At 40.4% G+C, this 27,484-nt stretch overlaps 3 protein-coding genes across 10 annotated transcripts; 1 reads left to right on the top strand and 2 right to left on the bottom strand.

The window, feature by feature from the left end:
- Window positions 1–1,358: 1,358 nt before the first annotated feature.
- Window positions 1,359–7,429, bottom strand: stard7 (StAR-related lipid transfer (START) domain containing 7). Its single transcript, XM_054612555.1, has 8 exons — window positions 6,535–7,429; window positions 5,775–5,938; window positions 5,609–5,658; window positions 5,010–5,120; window positions 4,277–4,359; window positions 4,063–4,162; window positions 3,878–3,962; window positions 1,359–3,618 (listed from the first exon to the last, which is right to left on the bottom strand). Exons 1-8 carry the CDS (start codon window positions 6,987–6,989, stop codon window positions 3,440–3,442), a joined length of 1,227 nt encoding a protein of 408 aa, XP_054468530.1. The 5' UTR covers window positions 6,990–7,429; the 3' UTR covers window positions 1,359–3,439.
- Window positions 7,430–11,546: 4,117 nt separating this feature from the next.
- On the top strand, window positions 11,547–23,890 carry slc20a1b (solute carrier family 20 member 1b). Its single transcript, XM_054612630.1, has 11 exons — window positions 11,547–11,820; window positions 12,870–13,570; window positions 13,867–14,007; window positions 14,906–14,991; window positions 15,274–15,370; window positions 18,930–19,049; window positions 20,313–20,591; window positions 20,812–21,442; window positions 21,609–21,794; window positions 21,935–22,019; window positions 22,264–23,890. Exons 2-11 carry the CDS (start codon window positions 13,222–13,224, stop codon window positions 22,417–22,419), a joined length of 2,130 nt encoding a protein of 709 aa, XP_054468605.1. The 5' UTR covers window positions 11,547–11,820; window positions 12,870–13,221; the 3' UTR covers window positions 22,420–23,890.
- A 172-nt stretch (window positions 23,891–24,062) lies between these two features.
- On the bottom strand, window positions 24,063–27,287 carry LOC129102207 (uncharacterized). Of its 8 annotated transcripts, none has more exons than XM_054612243.1 (13): window positions 27,161–27,287; window positions 26,855–26,908; window positions 26,724–26,750; window positions 26,385–26,435; window positions 26,189–26,224; window positions 26,081–26,101; window positions 25,965–26,000; window positions 25,837–25,875; window positions 25,670–25,702; window positions 25,542–25,556; window positions 25,304–25,342; window positions 25,171–25,203; window positions 24,063–24,177 (listed from the first exon to the last, which is right to left on the bottom strand). In XM_054612243.1, the coding sequence occupies exons 1-13, from the start codon at window positions 27,213–27,215 to the stop codon at window positions 24,164–24,166; spliced, it is 453 nt and encodes a 150-aa protein (XP_054468218.1). In that variant the 5' UTR covers window positions 27,216–27,287; the 3' UTR covers window positions 24,063–24,163. The 8 variants fall into 8 exon arrangements, 6 of the variants coding, with proteins under 6 accessions (XP_054468218.1, XP_054468220.1, XP_054468213.1 ...); XR_008531711.1 differs by having other exon boundaries at window positions 24,069–24,177; window positions 24,303–25,203; window positions 27,161–27,257; XR_008531710.1 differs by having other exon boundaries at window positions 24,069–24,177; window positions 24,307–25,203; window positions 27,161–27,257.
- Between the last annotated feature and the right edge of the window lie 197 nt (window positions 27,288–27,484).

Raw genomic sequence — 27,484 nt, 5'->3', positions numbered from 1 at the left:
GGAGACTGTTTTAAGTCACGTGCTTCATGTACGTCATCAGGCATTCGCTAAATGTTTCCATTGCACGTTTTCACGTGTTGCTTTTATCATCACACCAATTTCTCCACCTCAGCCAAGCATACAAACTTTACAAGCCATAGTTCAAGTACTTTTTGGTCGGGACTTTCATCAAGTGGCAACATCCGGTGCTGAGAGATAAAGCGAACGCAGAAAAACTGCGTTTCATCAAATGGCTACTTCACACTATACCATAGACCTCCGTGTTGACATGTCCAACTCTACAGCGAAAATAAACATGTATATAGTCTGGTACAAAAAAATGTTTTTTTGGTCTCTAAAGCTTTTATTTACGTTTCCCCCAAAACTCTAAAGGGGGGGAATTGAATTGAACTCACCTGCATAAATGATACTAAAGCTTAAATTCGGCATAATTCAGGGCGTGGCCGCTTTGAGTGACAGGCCGCTTGCTGTCTGCTCTGCAGCTGGATTGAAACGCAGTTATTGTGAGCCAGTATCCCAAAGTCCCCCTAAATTGAATTCAGCCATCATTTATTTAATTTTACACCTGTCATTTGTCAACATGGCTTCCATGAAAAGCCTACTGAAGATTCTCTTGTGAGACTAAGAGCATTGTTAAATAAAATTTAAAAAACAAGGCAATCACAGTTTCAGGCATAGGCCATATGGGACACATTTCTGTCAGGTAGGCACAGCAAAGCCTTTCATATTAAACAAGCTTCTCAAAGCAAAAGTTTGATCGACATCAAACAGCTTCAGGATGGATATTTCTATATTAAAAAAAATATATAAAAATGTAATTTTACACTTTAAGCAAAATACTAGATTATTACAATCTAGCTAACGACGCACACACCACATCTCAAAGCCATACTGCATACCGATCATAAGCAGGTTTTGAGTATGTAGTGTGATGGATGCAATTCTCCCATAATGCAATGCTCAAAGGAAATGGAGCTACTAACAACTATCAATACCAACTGCTAAAACAGTTTACGATGATGATTACTATAAACGACATACTGTGTAGAATTAGTTTGTAGTTTGGATTTGTGACAAAGCTACAGTTGTTTGCCAGTAGAGTTAATCTTGTTCAAAGCTGATCAGTTGAGCAGACAGCACTTCACGTAAACTCTGGAGTAAAATCTGTCGCTGACCTTGTGCCCAGACAGAGAGTATAGGGTTTACAGATCATCCCATTAGACTGGACTACGCTGGGTGCTTTGCACTAAAACAAAGCCATTCACCCTTTTCTCTAACTAAGACAAGGTCAAACCAAGAATGAACAGCTGAACAGAGACAGTTATTTACGATGTTTATTTAATCTCTTTAAACGGTCATCCATTTCACTCAGTCTTGAAAGCAAAGGGTAATAAGTGCACCAGATAATGTCCACACAATATTTTTTTCTGTTCTTAAAGTTATTCTCCTGTGGTAGCTAATCACAAATGTTATACTTCCTGCAGAAAGAAAAACCAAAAACAGTATGTGACAACTCTTTTTTTTTTAGACTACAGCAGGTGGCACACAGGTTTCCACAAATATGAGCATTAGCAGTTACAATACATTCGCAAGCTGAACATTAGCAAACGTTGCATTGTGTCTAATTGGGTTAAAATCCCTTAAATCTGTTTTGTTTGACCATACAAGAGGTGAATATCAAAAAAACATTTAAGTTCCTCCCTCACACTTGTATTGCCAAACTCTGCCATTGTTATTTTGTACTCTGTAGTAGAGCTGGAAATACTCTACTACAGAGTAGAATTATACACATTTTTGACACAGTGGGTATATTATTATATTCAGTACTAATGTTTCAGAAAGGTGGATCCTGCGGTTTTGCAGCTTATTCACTCTGATGTACCACCATCACATAACATGACATTTTCGCACAATCTAAGATGTTTTTAAATACAAATGAATTTCAAGATATTTGTGCCAGATTGTTAGGCTGTAAACAGTGTACTTTATTAGGCGGTATTTTATTCCACAGAATGGGAAGCTCTTTGTACATTCATAACACCCCCCTGCTAAATTAATTACAACAGTAACAAGGATGATTTGGATGGATGAATTGGAGAATTTCAGTAGGACCCACATTAACAAAAACTGAAAAATCACAAAGCGGGATAAATGTTACTGAACTAGTTGTGAACAGGGATTTCCAGTATTCAGGCAACAGTTTTATGAATGTACAAGATCTACAGTACCAAAGAAAAACACCAACACACATAACTCACATAGTACAAAGTTCTGTGATGTCCGTAGTGGACACCACGGTAACAAAAAAAATTCTGAGCTGAAATGGGACAAATTAATATTTCAAACTCATGTGAACTGAATGGATTTTGATGTGGCACAATTGCTCCAAGTTTCTCTAAAAAGGGATATTGGTTTATCATAACATATCTCTGTAGGGTTGCCTTGCTAGTAGATCTAAACTGAAATTAATCTATTGAGGATTTATGTGGTTGTTATAAGACACTATGCCCCGAATGCTGAAGGACTGGTTTATCTTCAGAAGGCTGTTTTGTCGACGCTGGCAGTCTTGAACAGCCGCAGTGAGCTGAATAGCATGAAACCTCCACTGTGCTGACAGCAAAACAATGCTGTCCCCAAAACACAAAGAACCTTTGAGTTTCCTTTAAAATTCTGTAGACAAATTTTCCAATAATGGCATCATTATTTTTTTTTAAATCCACCCCATCCAGTCACCTGAAAATCAATAATTTATGCTGCGATTAAAAAGAAACCAGTTGCTTTAAATTCATGAAATGAAGAAGAAATGTGGTACAAATTATTCCCGAAGAGGCCTCAACTCCTCATCGGTCAGTGCAGAAATCTTGGCCTTAGTTTTAATACAGATATAATGTCCATCAAAAGCCAGTCAGTTACCATTCTATGTCCAATACTGCACAACATCTCGCTGTTATCTCACCATAGACAATATTTAATGTGACTGCATGGGGTCTGAACAGCCTTCAAAGTCAAGCCTTGTTGAACAATAGAAGACAAGACATAGAAAGATAAAATGAGAGAAAGTGTTTTGGCAAAAGCATCTCTACAATTAGGAAGTTTGGCTCAATCTTACCAACAGTTTTCACACGTACAGAATTACCAACAAGGCAAAATAATGCTACAAAGAATTGCCTGGCTAAGCAAAAATAATGCCATTGCCAGCAATCTGGATGAATATTTCTATGGCAACATTTTCCCAGGCAGTCCATTGTTCTTGTGACATCTCATCTACAACCAATATAACCATGTCTACGGATGGACATACTGTACATTTGTCTTATATGAAGGTCGCAACTTCCATTTGCAGCTCATGCGATCTACCCAAACAGTTGGGCTGGAGGGTTTGAGGTTTTTGTGCACGTGAAAAACACCAAGATAACCCCGGGTCTATAAAATGTCTATCTCAAGCGTAGATCTGTCCCGGGCCGCTTGTACGTGGCTTTTCTCCACTGAGGCGCTCCTGACTCGGCTGGCGGTTTGAGTCACTGGATTTAATGACACCTGCGTAGTCGTAGATCCCCACTTCCAAGTTCTTGGCCCTCAAGGCAGCAGTATGGAGCTTCTCCAGAAAATCAGGCATACCTGCCGGGTGCAAAAAGAGAGATTCACTAATTATCAGGGTAGAATTCCCAAACATGAAATGTATGAGGAAAGCAAAAAATGCAATCTGAATGCTACAGCAAAAATAGCAAAAATGTTGCATTGTGAGGATCTCATGTGTAAGGATTTGCTGCTTAATGTCATTGTAAATGTAATGGGGACAAAATAGTTAAATAGGATTGTGAAAATAATCATTATAATCATGTAGCCCTAAGAAGTTTTTAAGCAGTGTAGAGCTCACCACTTGACACCATCCAGTTCACACAGTAACGAGGAAAGACAGTCTGCGGATCGTCACTGTAGGTCAGCAGGTAATCAAATCCATTCTGTCAAGAACAAAACAAAAGCTCAGACTCACTGGCTACGAAACACAGAATCCTGGATGCAAGTTAAAGTAATTTGTGTAGCAACACATTCACCACAAACCTCATCGAAGGACTTGTGAGGGCGGATGACCATCTTTGACTGGTATGAATGGACTCTCACAAAGTCCTGAGTCTCTGGGACTCTGGGATGCTGCACGGCTCTATAACAGAATTACAAATGTAAAAAAATAAATTAAAAAAAGTTAATTGTTTAGTAATGCATCAAAAATGTATCTATATTTGACCCCAGAGACACACTGTTTTTAAAGTTCTACCTGGATACCAGGACCATCAGGTTGTTGTCTATGTCCACATCATAGCGCCGCACATACACATAGTCCCTCGAGTACATGGGATACTGTTAGGAGAGATTAAACAAGATTAAATAACAGCTAACAATCTGAAATCAAAAACCGATGAATATGCTGGAACATGGCTAGTAGTTGCTCTTAACCACATGATAAACCAAGGTCAATCACAGTTGTTTGTAACTATTTGCTATTAGCCAAGCTAGCACGCTGCAGTTGTGTTGAGCATAGCAGCGGATTGAAAAGACTGGACAGACCGGATCTAAAGATTGCTTTTGTTCAGGTTTACATATTTATTCCTGCTGAACAGGTGTATTGATTTGTCATTTGCAAAGGTTTATTTACACTCACAGTTACAAGCCTAGTTGTCATAGTTATCCTCACTTCACCTCTTAACTTCAGTTTTCACCGAGGCCTCTCTGCTTTTCTATTGGCTGACTTTGCTGCGTGTGTGTGTGTGCGCTTGTGTGTGTTTGTGTATTTGGAGGAGCTAAGCCCTGACCCAGAGCAAGAGAGATGTGCGCTGCAGCATGATAAAACCTTACACAAAAACATTAAATAGTACCGATGAAAAGAACCATAAACTTCAGAATACTCTAGTCTAATAATTTTGCATCTGTGCCGATTTAATACCGTTTTAATACCGTTTTCTGTACCCATCCCTAACCTTAACACACAATAGCAGTCAACAGAAACTCACCGGAAAGCGTGTAGCCCAGTGCACAACTTCAGAGCCTGTATAGGCATCTCTGTCCACCACTTCAAGCTTGATAACCAGCGCATCCCACTTCTTTCTGTACTCTGTATCCAACTGGGTGAAAGGGGAAAGTACAAGTCAAGGGTGAGGTGCTTAATATAGCACATAGACTGAGTGTCACAGTTGCTTTTGTGCTGCACACAAGCACGTTGGTTGCGCAAGTGCACCTGGTTTGTGGTAATGATAAACAAGCTGTCTTATATACCATAAACACAATCCATGTGAAAAATGTACATGGAAAAGTCCAACTTTTATAAATATTAGATTTTAAACAAAATGACTACCATTGCCAGTTGGATCCGCTTGCATAATTGTCATTTAATTTCAGTAATACAAAGATTTCCCATGGTTCTTCAGTCAGACTTCAGGTGAACACCCAAACCACTGATAAGGAACAAATAGGGCTGCTCTCTCCTCCTAATGGTTTTCTTATTGCAAGTCAGTACCTTAGTAGAATAAGTTATTCTTTTTCACTTAATTTCTTAATTAATTGAAACCGACATTTTACTAGTAGCACATAAGGACGTTAGAGAAGCCTGTACCTGTACATTGAAGAACTGCCTTGGAGTGACATCGTTGTAGGAGCCCAACACTGCAAGTAAAACTCAGTCAAACTCTTCAGACAAATCATACAAACAAAACCACAATCAAAGTACCTGATAAAACTCAGAGCACAAAAGTAACATGTGAGATTGTGAGTTGGCTGACCTCTGTATTCATAGAGGTGACTGTCGGGTATCGGTCGCTTCCACACTTTGAAGCCTTTGTTCTCCACCACAACTTCCCAGCCAGGTTCCAGCTGTCCTGCCTTTGTTCCTGACGTTGTGTTGAGACATTTAACAGCCTCCATTGCCTGTAGCTCAAGTCCACACCTTCAAATGAATGTAAACAACAGGAGAGTTTGTTTAGCACAATGCACGGCTGACATTACAGATTATAGCAAACATTATGCAAATACAAATGTCAAGAATAACTAAATGTTTATGAAGGTGTTGAGCTGCTAGAACAGCACCAATGCTACTTTGCAAAGATTCCACACGTTTATTTAACTCTGCTAGAGGGATGAACAATATTCTTGAAAGGATTTTACCAAATTTTGGGTTCTGTTGATGATGTCTGTCTAATGATATATCCTGTAGGTGTTCAACTCATTTAAAATGTACAGTACCAGTCAAAAGTTTGGACACACCTTCTCATTCAATGGTTTTTCTTTATTTTAATTTTTTTCTACATTGTAGATTAATATTGAAGACATCCAAACTATGAAGGAACACATATGGAATTATGTGGTAAACAAACAAATGCTCAACAAACCAGAATATGTTTTATATTTTACATTCTTCAAAGTAGTTGAATGAGAAGGTGTGTCCACACTTTTGATTGGTACTGTACCTCCTCTAATTGATCATGCAGGACTATGTCTGTGCACCAATGCATCCAGTGTGCGTTTAAAAGAAAAATATCAAACCTTTGAATTTCCTCATCTTGGATCTTTTCATTCTCCCACAGGAAGATACCAGCCAGGGCCGCGACAAGTTTCCCATGTGGTGCGTGCTTGCTCTGAAATCTCCGCCATATGTTACCGACCAGGGTGGACCTGGTCCGCTCGGAGTACAGGTTGGAGTAAAGCTCGCCGATCTGGCACGCACGCCGCAGCCTCTGTCCGGTTACAAAGCCGCAGTGGTCTGCAAATATGGAGAGCAGACCCTTCCTCTTTCGGCCTGATCCTGCGGCCTCACTGGCACCGACCCCTGCCCTCTGGAGCCAGGACAGCAGCAGGCCCATGCCCCTGCCCAGCAATGGGACCCTCTCCATGCTGTCTCTGCCTTCCTTGACGGTCCGCTTCAAGGGCCTGCTGCTCTGGAGCCTCATCGTATTGACGCCGAGCTCGCAGATCGGACGACGGGACACGGAGTGAAACATGACAGCGGTGACCGTGACACAAAGCTCCCAAACACCAAGATAAATGTCAGCAAAGTGCAGAAGCTTACGTTTGCTTACGAACTTGGTTGCAAAAAGCTAATAATCTGCAGAAATGCACTATGCATTACCTTAACACGGTTGATAATGCGGACGTTTGACTTAGACAGTCATACTTATATTCTGGTTGTAAGGTCGTATAGTGCATACGAGCACATGACATGTAACGTTAGCATTAGCATAAGCTAACGTTATCTGTCAAATACCTATTAGTGCGACACGGACACACCACGGCAGCACGTAGCGTTACTTCTTAATTTAAACTTTAATAACGGCACTGTAAACTATATCTACTTTAACTCCGACGAACAATAGTCTATCTGTGTGTCTTTCCTTGAAACAGCCTCACGTTTCAAAAACTCTTAGCAGCACATTTGACCTCCTCTTCCTCGTCCCCCACACGCCCACCCGGAAGTCCCGCCTTACAAAATGGGGAGCGGGCGTTCATTGGACGTTCGCTGCTCTAGGGCCATTCTGATTGGTCCCAGTGGGAGCCAGTCTTATATTTAGCTGCTCTGGCACCAGCATGTCTGAGCGGTCCAGCTTTACGCCTCTACCTAAGCTCCCCACCTTCCAGTTTTTATGATTAACTACACATGTTTGGTCATGTTGGCCATATAGCTCAGGAGGAAAATGTTATTTTCAAACATAGTCCAGGATCAAGTGGACTACATAAAGCTGAGCCCATACTGGAGATAAGGACAGTTTAACCATAGAGTTTAACCCTTCAGCGGTGCTGTTTATACTCAAAGTCACAAGTCATTTCACCATGTGTACTTCAGCTGGAGAGATGCATCAGTGCATGCAGCATACATCTAGACAATAAAAATGGGTATGTTTTATCACAAAAATGTCATACTTTTGTGTTAAAACATACCCATTTTTTATTGTCTAGATATATAACTATTTGTGATATGGATATAAAAACACTACTTCCTATTTTTTCTTGCATTGACCTTGCTGATATGTTAAGATTCAAAAATAACTTTAAAAAAGGTACCCAGATATCTGTTCTGATAAAACTCAGTGACAAATGTTTTTCATGACATGTATTTGATATCGATGGGAAAGGAGCATCGACTAATTGTTATTAAAGTCTAACACTTCCTCAATGTGAAAATGTGGGGTCTGAAAACTATAATAAGAGAGCATTTCTGACATTTTGAATCGTGCGGATGATCATACAAAAAGATACACGCAGAGAGAGAAATCTTAGTTATCAAAATGTTATAACAGTAATATGACGCCAGGTGGCACCGTTTAACCATGCAGAGAACCAGAAGCCATAGATCTGCATAGAATCATGCACATAGATCTTGCATGTTTGATATGAGCATACAAGCTAAGTGAAAAAAACACAATTTAAAGTTAAAAATATGTCTTGGTATATCTGAGAAGTGGCCTCAATGATTCTGATCAGTAGAGGTACAGTACAAGACTCAATGGTGTCATTAGGCTCCCCAGGAATCAATGGAAGCAACAGTATAATGTGTATTTATCCAACCAAATCATTCATTTAATCATCTTATGCAGGCTAACATGTCAACAATTGTAATCAAACAGTCCAGAGGTAATGAAATACACTTTATGCTAACACAATATATTGCATTATTTGTGATCCAATGATTACATTGACAAAGTTGCTGTAACTAGGAGAAATGCTTCAGGCCCTGTGTTTGCTTGATTTATCTTATTTTATTTTGAATCACATGTGTCTTGCTCATGAAACGAGCCGTGAAGGAATTCAGTATCATTAGATCGGCTGTTAGGGCACCCTAGAGGGCACCTCATCACATTGTCTCCACTGTTAGGGCCTACTTAGAACATGATGATGTAGAGCCCCTTCATGTTTTCTCCACTGGGCTTCCTGGAAGGCACTTGATTATTATTCTCTGGAAGGGCACCTTAAGGAGCACTTCATCAAGTTTTCTCTACTAGAAGGGAACCCAAGGGGGCAATTTTAATTGTGTTTTCTACACTGGATGGAACAGTTAGGGGGCTCTTCATCATGTTTTATTTATAGTGGCACCCAATAGAGCACTTCTTGAGTCCACTGAGTCCACCAGTGCATAAGACCATGAGACAAGATGTTTTTAAACAACCTTGTGTCTCTCTCTCATTTTTCTTATCTTATCTTCTGACTGCTCGTATGCTTTATATTGCCTATATATTGCATTAAGGAAAAATACTAGATTCGATCAAGTCTCCTTTTTGTAAGTTTGCCATTTGACCATTGTTCAAAATGAAGCAGGCTCTCTGTAATCTCATGACCACACAGGACTACTGGAGTCAAAGCTAGAAGAACAAACATCAGTAAACACGAGTTCCGAGATTTTTTTTTTTTTTTTTTTTTTATGACATCGGCAATCTCACTATCTTATCTTTCGTTACCTCAAGGTCACTTCACTGGTTACTGACAAGGGAGTAAACAAGGAGGCTTATTACTAGTGTGAGTAACGGTGTTTTTTCTGAGAAGGGAGTTAAAGAAGAAGCAAAATATATCTTTTAAAGTTGAAATGATATCAACTTCAAATGATTTTAAAGTTTTGAGATCATCTCCTATAGAGAATGTAAAACTCCCCGATAGATTATACGCGATCGTTATCGATTTATTTGTGGAAAGCTTCCTTTAGGTGCCAGGACAAGGGTTGTAAGTGATCGTGGCAGACCCTGTTGCCCAATGGATTTGGAACGGAGAAATTTTCCATGATCCTCAAGAGAAGTGACGTCAAGCAGGGAGAGACACTGGGGGGGAGTGAGGTCGTAATACAATAATAACTGTTATAACAGCATTGCCGATGTAAATAACTAACTAACCTACTGTGGTGTGTTGCGTGAATTATAACAGTTTTCCTCGTGGCTGTCATGCAAATACACGTTTTGGTTTAACTATAAGCGAGTCAAACATATTTGCTTTGCTTCCATATAGCTTCTCTGTTGAACACAAAAAAAGAACAGTCACCAAAGAAAACGACTATTGTTAGAGGGTGAATGTTATTATCATTTGCGGTCGGATGAACTTGAATGAATGACACGTCTTCTATACAGCAGTCAACATCACAACCACCGGGGCATTGTCTCCTTCAGCTGGGAAAGCAGCGGTTACTGGGGTTAATTGTGTGTTTTGTCTAATATGTGCATACAAGGCTTGTCTGAAATGTGGTCACATGAGAATCTATTACAATCAAGCTGACTGCATTCAAAATGTTAATTAAGTAAAAGTATAGCCTTAGTGTTACCAGTTATTAAAGTAGGCCTAAAGTACCCATAATGCAGAAATATCATGTCAGTGTTATTTTATTGTAGAATTATAATTTTGGATTATTATCAGTTATGCATTGTTGTGCAGGCAGCATTTATGTTGAAAAGGGTTGGGATAGAGCTAACTTCAATGATGTGGTGTGGGTTGATCCGTGACAATGAATTATATTTTTCACACGCACATAAATGCACACATATACACATATGGATACACACACTCATGCTCATTCATATCTTGACTCATTGCATTTTTTCCCTTTGTTTTCTTGTTGTTTATAATGTAATATTATTATAAATCATATCTTGTAAAAATGCTTTTTCAAACAATATTTCATACCATATGTATTTTCTTTTTGTATCCGTTATAGTATTGTGATTTAAAAAAAAATATTATATAGGTGGAGGCTTCAAATAAGCTCAGTGGGCTTTCTGCCTCTTCCTGCACTGTAATATCATTTATCTATGTTGCAAATAAACTAAACTAAACTGAAAAAAGCTCACTAGGTTTTAGGTCCTAATACTACAGAAATCCACAATAACAAATTATCATAGCGGCATGGATTCAAACCATCTTATTCCAGTAGTGTTTGTAGCAAACTATAAGCGAGGGGATACAGTACCAGTCAAAAGTTTGGACACTTTTTCTACATTGTAGATTAATATTGAAGAAGAAGGAACACATATGGAATGATGTGGTAAACAAACAAATGCTCAACAAACCAGAATATGTTTTATATTTTACATTCTTCAAAGTAGTTGAATGAGAAGGTGTGTCCACTGGTACTGTATAATCCAACTTTACGGAGTCTGGAAGTTTGAAGTTAATGGGTCATGGGAGTTCCGGGGTCTGGTCAAAAATCTGGAAAAAAAGTCTTCTTATACAACTTTATTTTCTTATGTACAGTACCAGTCAAAAGTTTGGACACACCTTTTTCTACATTGATTAATATTGAAGACATCCAAACTATGAAGGAACAGATATGGAATGATGTGGTAAACAAACAAATGCTCAACAAACCAGAATATGTTTTATATTTTACATTCTTCAAAGTAGTTGAATGAGAAGGTGTGTCCACACTTTTGACTGGTACTGTACATAAGAAAATAAAGTTGTATAAGAAGACTTTATTGTTCAGAGAGACATCCACTGAGCCCGTGACAGTCTCGCCTCCAGCTGGCCGGTGGGGGCGGGGCTCTTAAAGGGTGTATCCGATAAAACACAGCCCCCCTGCTCCGTTTACCGGTATGAGCGAGTTCCACACATGAGGCTACGGAGCTCTGATTCAAACGGATGCGTATCTGGAGTTGGAGTGATTTAACATCGAGTCGGATAGTCGTTAATAGCTGCTGATATAGTCACTTTATCTGAATTCTCAAACAGGGTTCTGCTTCCACATCGGTTTAACTCGTTCATTATCCCGCGCGCGCTATCATAACGAGACTGTCTGCGCGCGCCCGCTCTTTAGCTCACGGGTTAGCTCCTTTCTCACGAGACCCACACCTGAAACGCGCGGTGAGTTTATTTATCTTATATATCATTTAGACTTTCTATCAGAGGAAACGTGTCTGTGTGTGTTGTGTGATGGACGTCGTGACACTTGTTATTAGTATTGGTGTTATTCGATGGTAAAGGTGAAGCTAATGCTAAAGCTAGAAGAAGAAGAAGTCATTGTTTACGTGTATTCGCCATTAATTATACGAGGGGCGTGTTTGACATGTAAGGGAAGTATAAGGTCATTTATTACAAGTGCTATCCATCTGAGCAGCAGTCATTAAATAGGGTACACACACACACACACACACACACACACACACACACACACACACACACACCGGTTATAGGCTATATTCAGTCCTTGTTCCTCATATTGAGTCACATCCGGTGGCGTCCCCCTTTTACAAAGAAAAACAACTGAAAACCATTATTGAAACTGTGACTAAATGGCACGCTTGCCATTGAAGCGGACATACACACGTATATATGTGTATATATAGATATTAAAGAGTCTTAATGTTAGTCTGGAGCGGGTTCTGTTGTCTGTTGTGTGAACAGATGGCGCTCGTGCTCGGGGACTGTTCTATGAATGGATGACGACACGTGCACTCGTAGAAACCGTCATTGTACAGTCTACTATAAATAAGGCACTACTTTTTATTTATTTATCTGGTGACAATCGTGTTCAGCAGGGCTGCATTAACCCACACACACACGTGTAGTGTCCGGCTAAGATGAGATGACGATCGTGTAATGAGACACCCGGTTTCTTCCTGCGACATTTACCAAAAATGGCTTCCCATCTGGTTTTCAGGAAAGATATTTACCAGATGCCCTTGTTCCGGTTCCAAGCTCTTACAAACGTTACTGGTTGTTGTTGTTTCTCTTATTCAGTTATTAAAGATGTTGGATTGTGCGTTTGACACCCTGGTTGATGTCCATGAATCCCCCTAGCGTTGTTGTCAGTGCCTCTTCTTCATGCTCTTTGATGACCTTTTCACATGAAGGTTGAATGAGAAGAAGCTGTTATTAAAGCAAGCATTTTCTGTCTCTCTTTTTCTTTTCAGGATGTACCCCTGCTCATCTGCAGTTACAGTTGCACAATGGCAGTCTATTCAATCAGTTTGATATCTCAGCACCAAAGGAACATCAACAAATCTAGTAAAATTACAGGATAGCAATAAGCCCACACTTTACCTCTTGTTTTTCTGGTTAGTACTGGTTAAACGCATTAAAAGTTTACACTGTTAATAACGTAACCCTGTTAAAAACAGGCAGTTCTAGAGAAGTTAATTATTTATTTTACCACTTACCTCTTCATTTTACAAGCTGTTCAGAAATAGCATTATAGTAATACCTATTTTGACAGGCATTCATTACCTTTAAGATTGTGAATCAGTTTCCTTATAGCCTATAATCATGGTTTCAACAACTACCGCTGCACTAATACTGACCAGCGCAGTGGGGCTGGCGACCCATACGGCTCTGACAGAGTACACATGGTTGCTGATTGTCGGCTTCGTCATCGCCTTCATCCTCGCCTTCTCCGTGGGTGCCAATGATGTTGCCAACTCTTTTGGCACAGCCGTCGGCTCTGGAGTGGTCACCTTGCGACAGGCATGCATTCTGGCCACTGTGTTTGAGACTTTGGGCTCTGTGCTCCTTGGGGCCAAAGTGAGTGAAACCATCCGCAAGGGTATCATCGATGTGGGCATGTACAATGGCTCCGAGCATGTGTTGATGGCCGGATCTATCAGTGCCATGTTTGGTGAGTATCTGCAGCGTATATCTCTAAACCTACGGTCATTGAACCCTGTGAATAGAAATCGTGGACTGAAATGTCGGGAATAGGGCTACAACAAGTTTAACTTTGCTTGGACTTCAGTTTTACTTTGTTTTGTTCTGCTCTCACACAAATTAATACATTAGAGGGCTCTCAGCCCTCTAATGTATTAATTTGTGTCCTTTTTGTTGATTTTGAAAGTTCTCTGTAACGGTATGTTGAAAAGCTGCAATGAGGTCAACATGTCGGCCTAATGTGATCCATTTATTTATTCTCATAAGGTTCTGCTGTGTGGCAGCTGGCCGCTTCCTTCCTTAAGCTTCCCATCTCTGGAACACACTGCATTGTTGGTGCTACTATAGGCTTCTCGCTGGTTGCCAGAGGTCAGCAGGGAGTCAAGTGGCTTGAACTCCTCCGCATCGGTAAGTCAGGCACTCTTAATCAACTGACCTAGAAATGTCCTCTGTGTTTGGCTTAAATACATCACAGACTATATTAAGTAATGACAGGGTGTGACTGGTAATGTAGTGCTATGATGATAATTCATCTGCCAGTGTTGTGTCTGTGTTGAGGACCTTCTATACTGGGGTCAACCATCCGGTGTTTGAATTTTATGAATGACTGTTGCCAGAGCTAAATTCACACCTCCTAGATTATGAACTGTGTTTAAAAACGTAAACTTTAATTTTGAGTATTTGATATATAAATCAATAGTCATTACGGTAGTTTCTAATGTTGTGGAATATTTGGCTGGACTATCCAGATGAGGAATGGAGGACATTTGATGTGCTCAATGCACATCAGAGAACATGAGGCAATTTTACTCAAAACTTTTAGTACTAATTTCACAAGTTGTTGCATTAGATTGTAGATTTCAGGGCTATGTTCCGCTGTGGAAAGGCCTAACCTGATGTAAACCAGACTGCCCTTTTTTAGAAAAACAACAAAACTGAAACGGAATGAATACCATTTTAAGGTCATTCTGTTATAGAAAGGGCTTGACATTTTTATACTGGGGGCACAACAAAAACTTTTATTGATTGACTGAAAGGAGTATAAAACATGTAGCCAAAACAGCCAAAAAACATTCTCTTTATCAGGTATTTTATCATGGTTGCTCAATAGGTGCAACTGGCATGACCTGACACAAAAGCTGAGATGATATTTACTGGAATTTATTATTATTATTATTATTATTATTATTATTATTGTCAAGGAAGAGTTTTTTTGTTTTTGTTTTGTTTGTTCGTTTTTTTGTGACTGGATTGTCAGATATTACATTTCCACTAAATTACAATGATCATATTTTTTAAATTGCAGTTGCTTCCTGGTTCCTGAGTCCCCTTTTGTCAGGAATAATGTCTGCTGTTGTTTTCTACTTTGTGCGCATGTTCATCTTACACAAGGTAAGCTCTCTATTATCAAATTGTGGATGGTATGTGTGTTTGTGAGTGAGACCAGAACCTTCCGGGGCGATAAGTTTAGGTCAGTTTTAACACTGCCAAAATGAAATGGAGCAAATGCTTGTTACATGGTTAGAATCAAGCCACTGTCCTCTGCACTGTTCCTTATCCACATCTTACAGCTGGAATCATATTACTGTAACCTGACAGAAGAATGGAGCTTCTCTGTTCATACAGTGGACTTTGTATTTTTTTTGACTTGGTGCCCTGTTTTTGTCCCTGTAGAAAGACCCGGTACCTAATGGATTGAGGGCACTGCCTGTCTTCTATGCTGTGACTATGGGAATCAACCTGTTCTCCATCATGTACACTGGAGCTCCGAGTGAGTATCATTGTTTCAGTCATTTTGCTTTGCGTGCCTGCCCACAGCCTAAAATAAACTACTCCCTCAGACAGCCGGATGCCCACACGTATTCCAGACTGAACCGGACTGTTTACCATTTTTACAGAAGCTGTGTTTATTTTAACATGTTTTTTAGGGCTTTCTTGCTTGTGGTTCTATGTGGGTCATAGCTGGAATGAAGTTTTAGAGCGGTGCACAACAGGGAGATGGAAATAAGATTTCACTTAACTCTTGACGTCACTGTCTGCCCTTCAGACATGAAGGAGGAGAAGAGAAGTAAAGAGGATGTTGGAAATGGTCATAGTTGTCCACTGCCAGTAGTTGTATTGCTGATCAGAATATGTAAAGTAATGCTCTAAATACTTGTTGGCTTTTTTATCTTCAAGAATCTCTTCATTAAATGAGCAACTTTTGCTCCTTTTTGTTTTCTTCTCTCTACAGGGCCTAACAGTTCAAGATGTTAGCTGGCCTGGGCCATTAAATGGCACTACAGGCCAGAGTTTCACCAGATATTGTGGGCTGGTGTGTGCATGCACATCAGCAGCACACTTGCAGAGAGGAGAACACTTGCAGTTCCAGCATAGCCCATAACCGGCTTAGTCAGGCGTATTCTGTACAGTTGTGTGAAGTTCCTATACACACTGTACACGAGGACCTGTACTTGGGTACCTCGCATAGAAAAGGTGCGAGATTGCATTTCATTTCAGACTCATTAACAAACCCAGTGCGTCCTCCTAAAATTGTCACCACTCACACATATGTTAACAATAGAGCCCGTTTAACATTGGGTTAATAATCTGTTCCGGCATGTAGCTGATGATAAAAAAATAAGACAAAGCATGAATCGCAGCTAATTCTGTATCAATCATAATTTGAGGACATTTTTTTAAACGGAATGGTGTTTGTTTTTTTTATCATATAAAGCCAGACATCCCATGTTTATTTCGGGCCAAGTTCTGGATGTAGTACTATACTGGCACCCAACACAACAATGGCTCATTATTGCTGATATATGAACTCTAATGCAGAAGAGATATCTGCACCCAACTGAGTACAGTACATTTGGTTCCCTAATCTGGATCTTATCATAGTTGTGCGATTGGACACCAGGCATCCCACATTCCTATACTCAATATATACCCCAGTGCCAGAGACCTCAAGTAAGCATGTGCCTGCAATTTGGGCCGAAGAATTTTAGGGTCAGCTGTCAGTCCTTTACAGATGAGGCTTGGTGTGACTTGGGTTCTTCACACTTTATATATCTCAGGTGCTGTCACTCCACTGAAACCCGATTCATTGAAAAATGAAAATCTAGCATATAAACAGAATTAGGACATAATTCTTACTCCCTTAAAATGTTACACAAATGTTTGTCACCTGGATATGAAGTCAGTATGAAATCACTTTCAACTCCTTTAGGCATGTCAGAGATGCTAGTTACAGTTTCCTACATCATCCTCCTGAGTTCTGTCCATATTGCTGGCCTTCAGACAAAAGCCTGTTTTCATAATCTGTTTTTGTCGCATACCAGTGTATGTTTCAACATGCTGATTGTCATAGTGACAGTACCCCCCCCCCCCACACATCAGCCTCAATTGATGAACTTCAATGGGTTTAGCTGGATACGAATTTTCTGCCTGGGTTACCCTCTGAAAAACAAACACCCAGTAGCGTTGGTTGCTCTGGGGACTCCAAGCAATTAGCAACATAAAACTGATACACACATTTTATTATACGTGACCAAGCCACGTTCCTTCAACAAATCTTAGATGTCTTCAGGTGCTGCTATTGTCATGGATATATATACTCATTGTCAGGAGTGAACGTTGGGCTTTCAGATCCCTTTAGTGATAAGACTGGATGCAGCTGTCACTCAATCCTAATACTCTTGCTATGTACTACACTTGTGTCTAGTTGTAAATCCTTTCTTTTATACGTTGTAAGAACTAGAGTTCTAAACAAAAGTGAGGACAATACACCAACGGTTCTTTGCCAAGTGAGTCATAAACTGCCACTTTAAGCCATTGGAATTTATGCTGGTGGTGAGGCGCACATACAGTAGTGGAAAAAAACAACAACAAACCATGTTATTGTGTAATGCAGGCCATGGGATACAGGTTTAAGGGAGAGGTTTGGAACGCAGCCGTGGTTAAAGTCAATTTCCTGTGCAGTCCCATTCATCCCACTGCATGGCTGTGGTATAAGCTCACCCCTTTGTCTGGGAGTGTTTATCAGACCGCTAGACCTAGGCTTGCTTTTGAATCCCTTTCTTTTATATTTTGTAAGAAGTTTCCTACAAACAGTCACTGTGACAAAGAGCATTCACGTGAATGGCATCAGGCCCTTTGTCAGTTTCAGGGTCGTTTTTTTTTTTCCCTTATTCTGTTGAGTTCCTGGTAGTGTTACGGCACAGTCATGGCGAGCTGAATCCCACCTGTTACTGGGTGTCCCACCACATGTGAGCAGATGAACCCTAGTGAAAGACAGGAGCCACAGCTGTTACAGAGCCATCCGTCTTTGCCTCTTATGCCTCTCCAGTCCTGTCGGGAGTTAGCTTCCATTGCGTAACTAAATAAACATCAATTAGGTGCTGTGCAGTCTCATGATGCAGCGTGACTCCGTTGAACGAGTGCACTGTAGACTCAAATGAACACCCCGACTGAGACACCTATCACTTAGCATTGGCCCTTGTTTTCTTTTGTTTATCTCAAATGCAGTCCCAAGCTAGTGGAAGTCTGTTTTTGCATGGTGTTTTTTTTTAACACTTATGCATGGCCAAGGTCACCTCACCCAAAGCGGTATTGTTGGAATTTTCAGCAGCTCTTGTTTTTGTTTTTCTCTTAACAACACTGCTGACTTGCATCCTCTTTGTTTAACAAAGACCACTGCTTCCCTGGGGAAATTTAAATCGTGGCTTTCTGCTGGCATGTGCTGCATAATATGTACCTCAGCTGCACCGGCTCTGCTGCAGTCTTGGCAGGAGGGTTACCTTATTGCTACAGCAAAGGACTCCAGTGAAGGACCCCCCCCCCTTTCTTTTTTCCCTTTTCTCCTAAACTAATGTCGCCTTTTAAGGAACTCATTGTCATGTGCAATGTGTCCGCAGGGCATTTTGGGGTCATGGTGACATTTTTGCTCTTTCACCTTTTTAGCTGTTTCGGAACTGTTCACATGCTTTCCATATTTAACTAGGATGTGGCAATGCAGTCATGCTCTTACCAACTAGAGCCCAGATGTTATTGAAGTCATTGCTATATCCCTGTAGTTAGTTTTCATTCATGGGTGCCATCTATGTTTTAATATAAAAACACATGTCCTTCCTAACCTGACCTCATGTTGACTCACTAAAATACTATCTTTCCTTATATTTTTACATAATTTTATAAAAATTCTCAGTTTTAAGTTTGCTATATCAGTTAACTTTTTGTGTGGTCCACCAAGAAAGGTAGCACCTGCTGCCTTGTTTGTTAAATCTGCCTTTTCTCTATTCTCTTTTGTGTGTGTCTGATTCTGTCCGTGGCACCTGGCGGTCCTTCAGTGCTCGGATTTGACAAGATCCCTTGGTGGGGCACCCTGCTCATCTCATTGGGCTTCTCTGTGCTGACCGCCCTTGTGGTCTGGTTTATTGTCTGCCCTCGCCTCAAGAAGAAGATTGAACGTAAGTCATATTCAAGTTTTTGATTTTTGCTAACATGATGATTCAGTTTTCAAATCCCTGTCACCAGTTTCTGCTTACAACTGAAATTATGTTTTTTCTCACCGCCATTGGACACAGGATTTAGCATGGCACTTGTAACTTCAAACTATTTACCCTGAGGGCTCATTAATCCAGCAAATGGAGCTCAGAGATATTTGGTTATAATGGAATCGCTCTAATGAAAATCATCTGAAATTATAGTCACCAGTTTTTGCTCTATAATCCTGGATTAAAGTAAAACCCATCTGCATTAACACACAAAAAGTGTGGTTTGAGTGTGCAATGGGAACACCATTCAATATAACCTTCATGAATGTTTTGTAGTTCCCTCATTTGTTAACCATACAATGCTTTGTGTTCAGTTGTCCCTATAACAGGTCAAGTCTTGCCTTTCTTTGTTACTGCATTAGCAATCTATTGGGGCAGATTACAGAATAGCTGTAATTGATATTACACAGGTCATAGGCCTACAAATTAATCAATACCATTTACAAAGTGTATGTATACATTTTAAAAAGTTAATTTCTCTACTTGTAGTAATGTTGATCAACCAATTAGTAAGATATAAGATAGACCGATCTTAAAATATTTGTGATATTGACCATAACTGTCAAGTAACTCCTGTAGTAACAGAGAAGCAGCAGCGTTTTCTGAACAAGCACTTTCTGTCTACATCAGCCTCCATCCTGTAGACTAGCAGCCTAATTGGGTCATGCTGATCAACTAATTGGTCTTTACCTCTTTGACTAAAATAAGCCTAGGTTGACTTAAGATGTTGACGTGGCATTTGCACTGCATGTGTGGGAAGAGGGCTGAGGATGACTGAGTGCTTCATGTCCGGCCTTGACCGGTTTGGATGATGCAATGTGGCCAACTGGTCAGGATACTCCTAGGATGACCGCATAGAAAATATTGGCAGAGTATCTGATTCACTTTAAAACCACAAACAATTGTTACGTGAGCTGTGCTGAATCTCATCTTCTTTCATAAGTTAAGCTGCTGGCGGTAGTGTAAATATGTTCCTTGTAAGGTCAAAATCCATTTATCAGATCTTGTGAACACGAGTAACGTTGCATTTATAGGACAAAGGTTTTTTTGTCTTTTGACGCTAGTTATGAAATTCTTGTGACTCAACACATGTTCTGTGCTAGTGTTTCTTTGCTGTACACTGTATGTTTGGACATGAGCCAATCAATATCTCACTCCCAACTCCTCCCCTACTAGGAGATCTCAAGTCTTCGAGCCCATCGGAGAGCCCCCTGATGGAGAAGAGTGAGCTGAGGGAGGCCCACTATCCAATCCTGAAACAGACTGCCAGGGAGACAGCTACGCCTACCGCTCCAGCTGTCAATCAAAGCGCCTCTGCACAGTCCCAGGATGCCCCTGAGGAGCGCAGGGTGTCATTTGACATTGGCGATTCTGACGATGTTGACAATAAGGAACGTAGGGTAGCGTTTGACATTGGAGATTCTGATGACACCGACTACAGCAATGCAAATGATGGTAAGTGTGCCAAGAAACATTATTGTTGGACATTTATATGTAATTAAAATGATTTAGCCTAATAGTATGAGATGGACATGTAATTATTCTGCTATATATATATATATATATATATATATATATATATATATATATAAATAAATAACATATCATGAAATGACATAATCTAAGTTGATACAACATAAGACTTACAAGTTTTATTTCTTACCCCTTTCTGCAGCCCCTAAACAGGTTCAATCAAACAGTCAGGTCAACAGCCAGCAAGTCCAGCACAGCAATGGCTCCACAAATTCAGCCAATCAGGTCCAGTTCAACAATCAGGTTCAGTTCAACAACCGGCCAGCACAGATCCCAAGTAACGGTTACAGCCAGTACCACACGGTCCACAAGGACTCGGGCCTCTACAAGGACCTACTGCACAAGCTCCACCTGGCCAAGGTTGGCGACTGCATGGGCGAGGGGGCCGACCGACCTATCCGGCGCAACAACAGCTACACCTCCTACACCATGGCCATCATCGGCATGCACGGAGAGTTCAAGCATAGAGAAGGGGAGTACCGTGCCTACGAGGAAGACAAGGGTACAGGGCCAGGGGGTCAGGAAAGGAAGCGTGTGCGTATGGACAGTTACACCAGCTACTGCAATGCCGTGGCAGAGCACACGACTCCTGAAGCTCTCGGAGAGGGTGACGTGACACTAGAAATGGTGAAAGAGGAGGCAGGAAGCAGCCAAAGCTCTCTGGAAGACGATGGTCTTGAGGCAGACAAGCCAGAAGTGTCTACCCTCTTCCAGTTCCTCCAAATTCTCACCGCCTGCTTCGGATCCTTTGCCCATGGAGGAAATGACGTGAGGTATGCAGATTACTTCATTTTTTTAGTAAGCTGTCATCAGTCATGAAGCCAGTGTCCTAATTTTCTAGTCATCAGGCTAATAGGTGACATTTTTACTTCTCACTGTTCAACTAAGAAGTCAGAATCTTTGACATCTGTTGAAATAATGTAATTCTTTCCTCTGCAGTAATGCCATTGGACCGTTGGTAGCTCTGTGGCTGGTTTACAAAACCAGCAGTGTGACTACAAATGAACCCACACCCATCTGGCTGCTGCTCTACGGGGGAGTTGGCATCTGCGCTGGACTCTGGGTTTGGGGTCGCAGAGTGATTCAGACTATGGGCAAGGACCTCACTCCAATCACCCCCTCAAGGTATAAACTCCACAGCTGTTCTCTCCTTATTAATAAAACCACATCCTCTTCAGACATTACTGGACTTTGAATTTAGAAATGCTTGCTCAGACACGACCACGAGAGAGACTTGAGACATGATTATTTTTTTCCCCCTGCAGTGGTTTCAGCATCGAACTGGCCTCAGCCGTGACTGTTGTGGTAGCCTCTAACATTGGTCTGCCTGTCTCCACCACCCACTGCAAGGTAAGCTGGTCAAACATTGTGGTTTTGGAGCTAGACTGAGACACGGGGGAAAGGGCTAGTTAGTGTGAGGGAGGCTACGGTAAACAGGAACTCAGTCTGGGAGACGATCCAAATGTGGAGCAACTTTCTCCTCAATAAAATGTTACATTTTAGCTATGCCATCAGATAATTAGAAGTCATAGGTTTAAATAAGAGGATGGGATTTATCTAACATCTGCTGTGTTTATTTTATTTTATTTTTTAGGTGGGCTCTGTGGTTGCAGTAGGATGGTTGCGATCAAAGAAGGCGGTAGACTGGCGTCTCTTCAGAAACATCTTCATGGCGTGGTTTGTGACTGTGCCCATCTCTGGTCTGATCAGTGCTGCCATCATGGCCATCTTCATCTATGGCATCCTTTGAGCCTTCGGCTTTACCCCAAGCAGGGGAGGAGAAAGAAACCGCTTCAGTGCGCACCAGAAGAAGAGTGAAGTTGGAAGGCCAAAATATATCGCTTACCTCAAGCCAACAACTTTGGGAGAAAAAGGAAAGGAGAAAAAAAAGAAATGTTTGAAAGGACTTGTGATTATGGGCCTATGGTTCTTGGCTGCATCATTTTCAACCTAGAATTTGCCGTTTGTTCCATTTGGCCACATTACTTCTAGCAGGAAGCTTGCGTTTCCTTGTTCTGACTTGCTTTTTCATATCTCATCATTCTGTAACGAGTTATTCTGAAAGCATCAACTGATTATTAATTTTTTGTCTTTTCTTCCATTTTCTTTTTTACTTTGCAATTATGTAAATACAACCATGTTCTGTTTTAATTTTGTTTTACACATTAGAAAGAAGTGAACAACTTAAGATGCAGTATAAGCCTTTTGCAGATGTAACTCAAGTCCTAACACATGCTGAAAGTAACGTAGATGCAAAAGCAGTATTTTTAGGTTTGTGTGTGTGTATATGTGCGTGTTTTTTTTTGTTCAATTCCAAGTAATTGTTATAAATTAATTCATGTTTTTCAATCTGGCTCGGTATCCCCTGAACTGTGGCGCATTAGCTGGTCCCCTTCTCTGGTTATAGAAGAAAATTGACTTAAACTGACTAAATTCAGAGAGGTTGGTGAAAGTGTTTTCTAACATACTTTAAAAATTATGCAATCACAGATCTGCAGTGTTGTCTTTATGACATAATTCTCTGAATAGTTTACCATGGCAGAAGTACCAATTGTACACTGGATGACCGACTACAGAATATGTGAAATGCTGTATCAACAGCATAAAAGTCAGCGCACTCCCAAAGTCAATGGATTACCTGCAATCCAGTTATTTTATCAGAATGTCCTGAGCCTCTACATTCTCGATCAGCGCGGAAATAATCGCCTTATCTTATTGGTTACTTGAATTTGAGAAATGTGACACCAGAATGTTAACAAACAGAAACACGTGCTCTCAAACAAGTCTCCTGTTAAAACTTGATTGCATCATCTTTGATGATTAAATGCTTAATGCCTCCTTCAGCCTCCCAGTTCACCGTGTATTGGCTACTTCCCAGTATGTTTTCCTTTTCTGTGAAATTTGCATCTGCCTAGACATTTGGGTAGTTCTAGCTATACCAAACTGCAAGTTCCCTATCTGGTTGGTTTGGTGTTAAGCTGATCTGGTCTCTTGTTTGAATAAGGGTGGACATACGTTGCATGCCAACAGTGTGTGGTCATTTGGCTGCAGTACTAAATGCATATCAGATCTATAGCTGCTGTAGTTGCCTTAATTGTTTTAATTTTCCCTTAGGTACCAAAGAAAAGTTTTTTTTGTTTTGTTTTTTTAATGCACATCAACATACTCTAGTCCACACTTGTGGATGGAAAAAAAAAAACCAAATAAAAATGGGAAAATACTGGTATTGAATTTGTTTTCGTTCCTAATATCACAAAATTCATTGCACCTCTAAACGCAGATTCTTGTAAAACAATGCTATATTATATAAATATCCCAAATAGCAGTTCTGAAACACTGTTCTGAAGTCTTTTGTCAGAGCATATAACATGGAACAAAAGAGGACATGTTGTTCAGATAGGTGGAATAGTTCCCTTTTTATTGGCAGTAAGCGCAGTGCAGCTCAGGCTCCGGGAGATGAGCGAGCGTCGGGATCCACGCGCTGCTGTGCTTTCTCACTCCAGTACATCTGTGACGCAGAGAGGACAGACGAGAGGATTCCTTTACGCTAGCTTTACAACGCAAACAAACCACTATTCAGTAGTTTTCCAGGGCTCTGAAAAAATATATGAATCTCTTTCAGGTATGACTCACTCACTCAGTCCTTAGTCACTGATGAATGACGACAGCACCAGTGTGTGATGTTACTGCTGTGAAGCACAAAGGGATGCCTATTCTATCCACAGAGGATGAGGATTAACAGCTACAGGATGATTTATCTTATTAAACCAGTTCATGTAGTTCTGCCTTCTCAGGAATTTGACTTTTCTCATCAAAGAGAATCCAAAAGACAACCTTTATTATAGCATCAATAACCTTGGGTCTGAAGCCTTTAGTGAATTTTAAAACCATCCTGTTGGCATCTTTTAGGGCAGGGACAGTGCATCCTTGGTCCAAAAATAACCAGAAGCAGTCGATACAGTATAAATCAAGCACAATAACTACCTGGGGACAGACGCCTCGCAGTGTCCTGGATTCTTGTCCTAGATTTACTCGCATACAAGGAGGACTGTGTTCCAATAAACAATCCCAGCATCTTATTTTTGAGGTCAAGCAGCCAACCGATCGCTGTGGTGACTTGAGTGATCTCTCTAGAACATTTGTTTTGAATGTTTTTAAACCAACTGTTTTAACAAGCTGTAGATGTTGTAAACTTTTAATTGCTCTTGAGGCATTTTACAGTTCTTGATTCTGAACCCAACCGAGGTTTTCAACACTATTTAAAACTAGCTGAGACCGGCTATGACTGGCTCTGTTGTTCACAGGCTGTTCATTGCATAACCTACAATTTAACTTTCCCTGTGTTACTCAAAACAGTTCACCACATCTCGCCTCAGCAGGTACTACGAGTCCTCCTTAAAAAAAAAAGTGAACCACCGTCCCTGGATCATACTAGGGAACAGATAACATTGCATTCAGTCTCAAGATAAATCATTACTGTGTAGCATTTAGAAGTCTCCACCTTCCCACTTGGTTGAATCATGAATGGCTTCATCTGCAGAGGAGAAAGGAGAAAATGGAGAGTTACAACCAAGGATATTATTATAGCGAGAGATTCATCAGTACAGTGAGTCAGTTGTTTTACTTGTTCTTACCCAAACTGCTCACATTCTTTGGCACTGCCTCGTGATGCTCTAGGGAGACATTTCAATGTTTTTGAGTTTCAAGGAAATAATAATTAAGGGAAGTAAAAGTGTTACAACCGCATCGGGCCAAACTGCTGCGTACTTTCTATTGTTGTTTATCTCTAAATGTTTTTTACAAAATAAATTTAACAACTTAACACTGAAAACTGTTAGTTGTAGTGTAGTGGAGTAGATTTTCATAACTTACCCCGTCTCTGTCTCCCTTATAAAAACAATAAAGACACAAATTGTCATCGATAGAATGACAGAAGCTGAAATTACATGTTTAATGTGATGAAATAAACTGCATACAAAATCTTTATGTCACAAACTTACCATCTGTTTCCTCAGAAGACTCAGACTGGGACTCTGTGGGGGAGAGAGATCAGTCACATGGTTGTGATATTTTACATGTAAGTGTACTTTGAGAGCCTGCAGGCCTTTTTCCAATCTGTCCTTTATCACCATCTACAGGCTGAAACTTGAACGGTAAAACCTCTCACCCTCATGAGCTGCTGCGTCAGAGTTCCCAGCTCCCTCTGCTGAAGGAGGATTTCACAGTTATGTAATGTTGAACCTCAGAAAGATCACATGTTGTCTCTTTTAAGCCAGCAGGATGTCTTTTACACACCTGTGCTGTCGTCCTCAGCTTCAATATGCTCCTCTACTGTTGGAATACATTTCAACAGGTGGCATTAACACACGATCAATATGTGTTCAGGTATTAATCATATAAATATAACTTACCGGATCCATCTTGAACAGCCTCTGTATGTAAAATATTTAAAAGATTGCATTATAAACTGCAGCTGAATTAATTTTGAATGCGGTCAAAGCTCATGTAGTTCCTCTTACCAAGGTAGCGGGTTTCCTCATTCTGTTCCTCTGTCACTTGACAGTTGAGGGTAAAAAAAAAAGAAGAAGATTATTGACGGAACTGAAACTTGTTTTACAAACTGACCTTAACACAGTGGATGAGAGATATATTTGCTTAGGAGGTCACCTCATTTTTTGGGTAATGGTCATTGCCCTGGACTTTGGTCAAACTTACCATTCATCTGAGCGGCCTCGTTCTTTTGAGCGGCCTCAAACTCCATCTGATCTGAGGAGACAGTGTGATAAAATGATGAAATACAAGAGACAAACAAGACAACAGGCAGTTTGGGTAAAAATTAAGAAATGCAGTGTTACAGGTTTAACATCCATCCATCTTCTGTTGCCGCTTAACATAAATTAAGTAAAAAAAAAAAGAAAGGTGTCTAGACTGGAGAGTCTACTTGAGTCATTACAAGGGAAATGAATAAGACTGCCACACACAGACTTGAACATAATGTACATAAAACATCAGTTTCAAACTCAGCTGGTCCTCAATTGGACCGATGCACTGTACCTATTTTCTGCAGTTCAGCTAGCCCATCTGCATAAAAAAACCAAAACATTTTGATACATTTTGAGGCATGCAAGTCTAATCACCTTACATGAATGATAAGTACCAATTAACATTTAACAATGATTCCTCACCGGGCTGAGCAACTACTTCCTCTTTCTCCGCAGATTCCAGAGATGCTGAGAGAGCTTTGAATCATCATAAGTATATCAGTCAGGCTTTAAATGAATACATAACTGAACATTTTCTATAGTGAATAAGTATTAATCAGTTTTCTGTAGAGGCAGAGTCCCACACATTATCAGAACAAACAATAATAAAACAGACAAAAGACGAAAAATGTTGACCTCCCAGTCTCCATCAATGGAGACCACCCTATTTTAAATTGTAGTCATATTCTAAATCTTAAAAATCAAATCATAATAATGTAATATTCTTACCAGAGTGAAACGCTGTCACAGTGAGGAAAACACATAGTGGCACTAGAAATCTCATCTTGGCTGTTGGTCAGTGTTGTGGAAGATTTTGGGTTGATGTCAGTTTACAGCCTCTTATATCTTCAGTCACATCACATGTTTTGCATGGACAGGCGGCTCTGGTACCATTGTCCCTCCCTACCTGAAAGGACAGCTGGGTGGTACATCACCACACAGACGTATCCTTATTCAGGCCGTCAATGCCACCCATTGTTGGCTTCTCAGTCACACGGGCCTTTATTTGGGGAGTCTGTTTGAATCAACAGAAGAAAAAAATGTGAGTCCTTG

Source organism: Anoplopoma fimbria, chromosome 14 (assembly GCF_027596085.1).
Source record: "Anoplopoma fimbria isolate UVic2021 breed Golden Eagle Sablefish chromosome 14, Afim_UVic_2022, whole genome shotgun sequence".
NCBI lineage: Eukaryota > Metazoa > Chordata > Actinopteri > Perciformes > Anoplopomatidae > Anoplopoma > Anoplopoma fimbria.
This window is presented reverse-complemented; position numbering and strand designations above follow the sequence as displayed.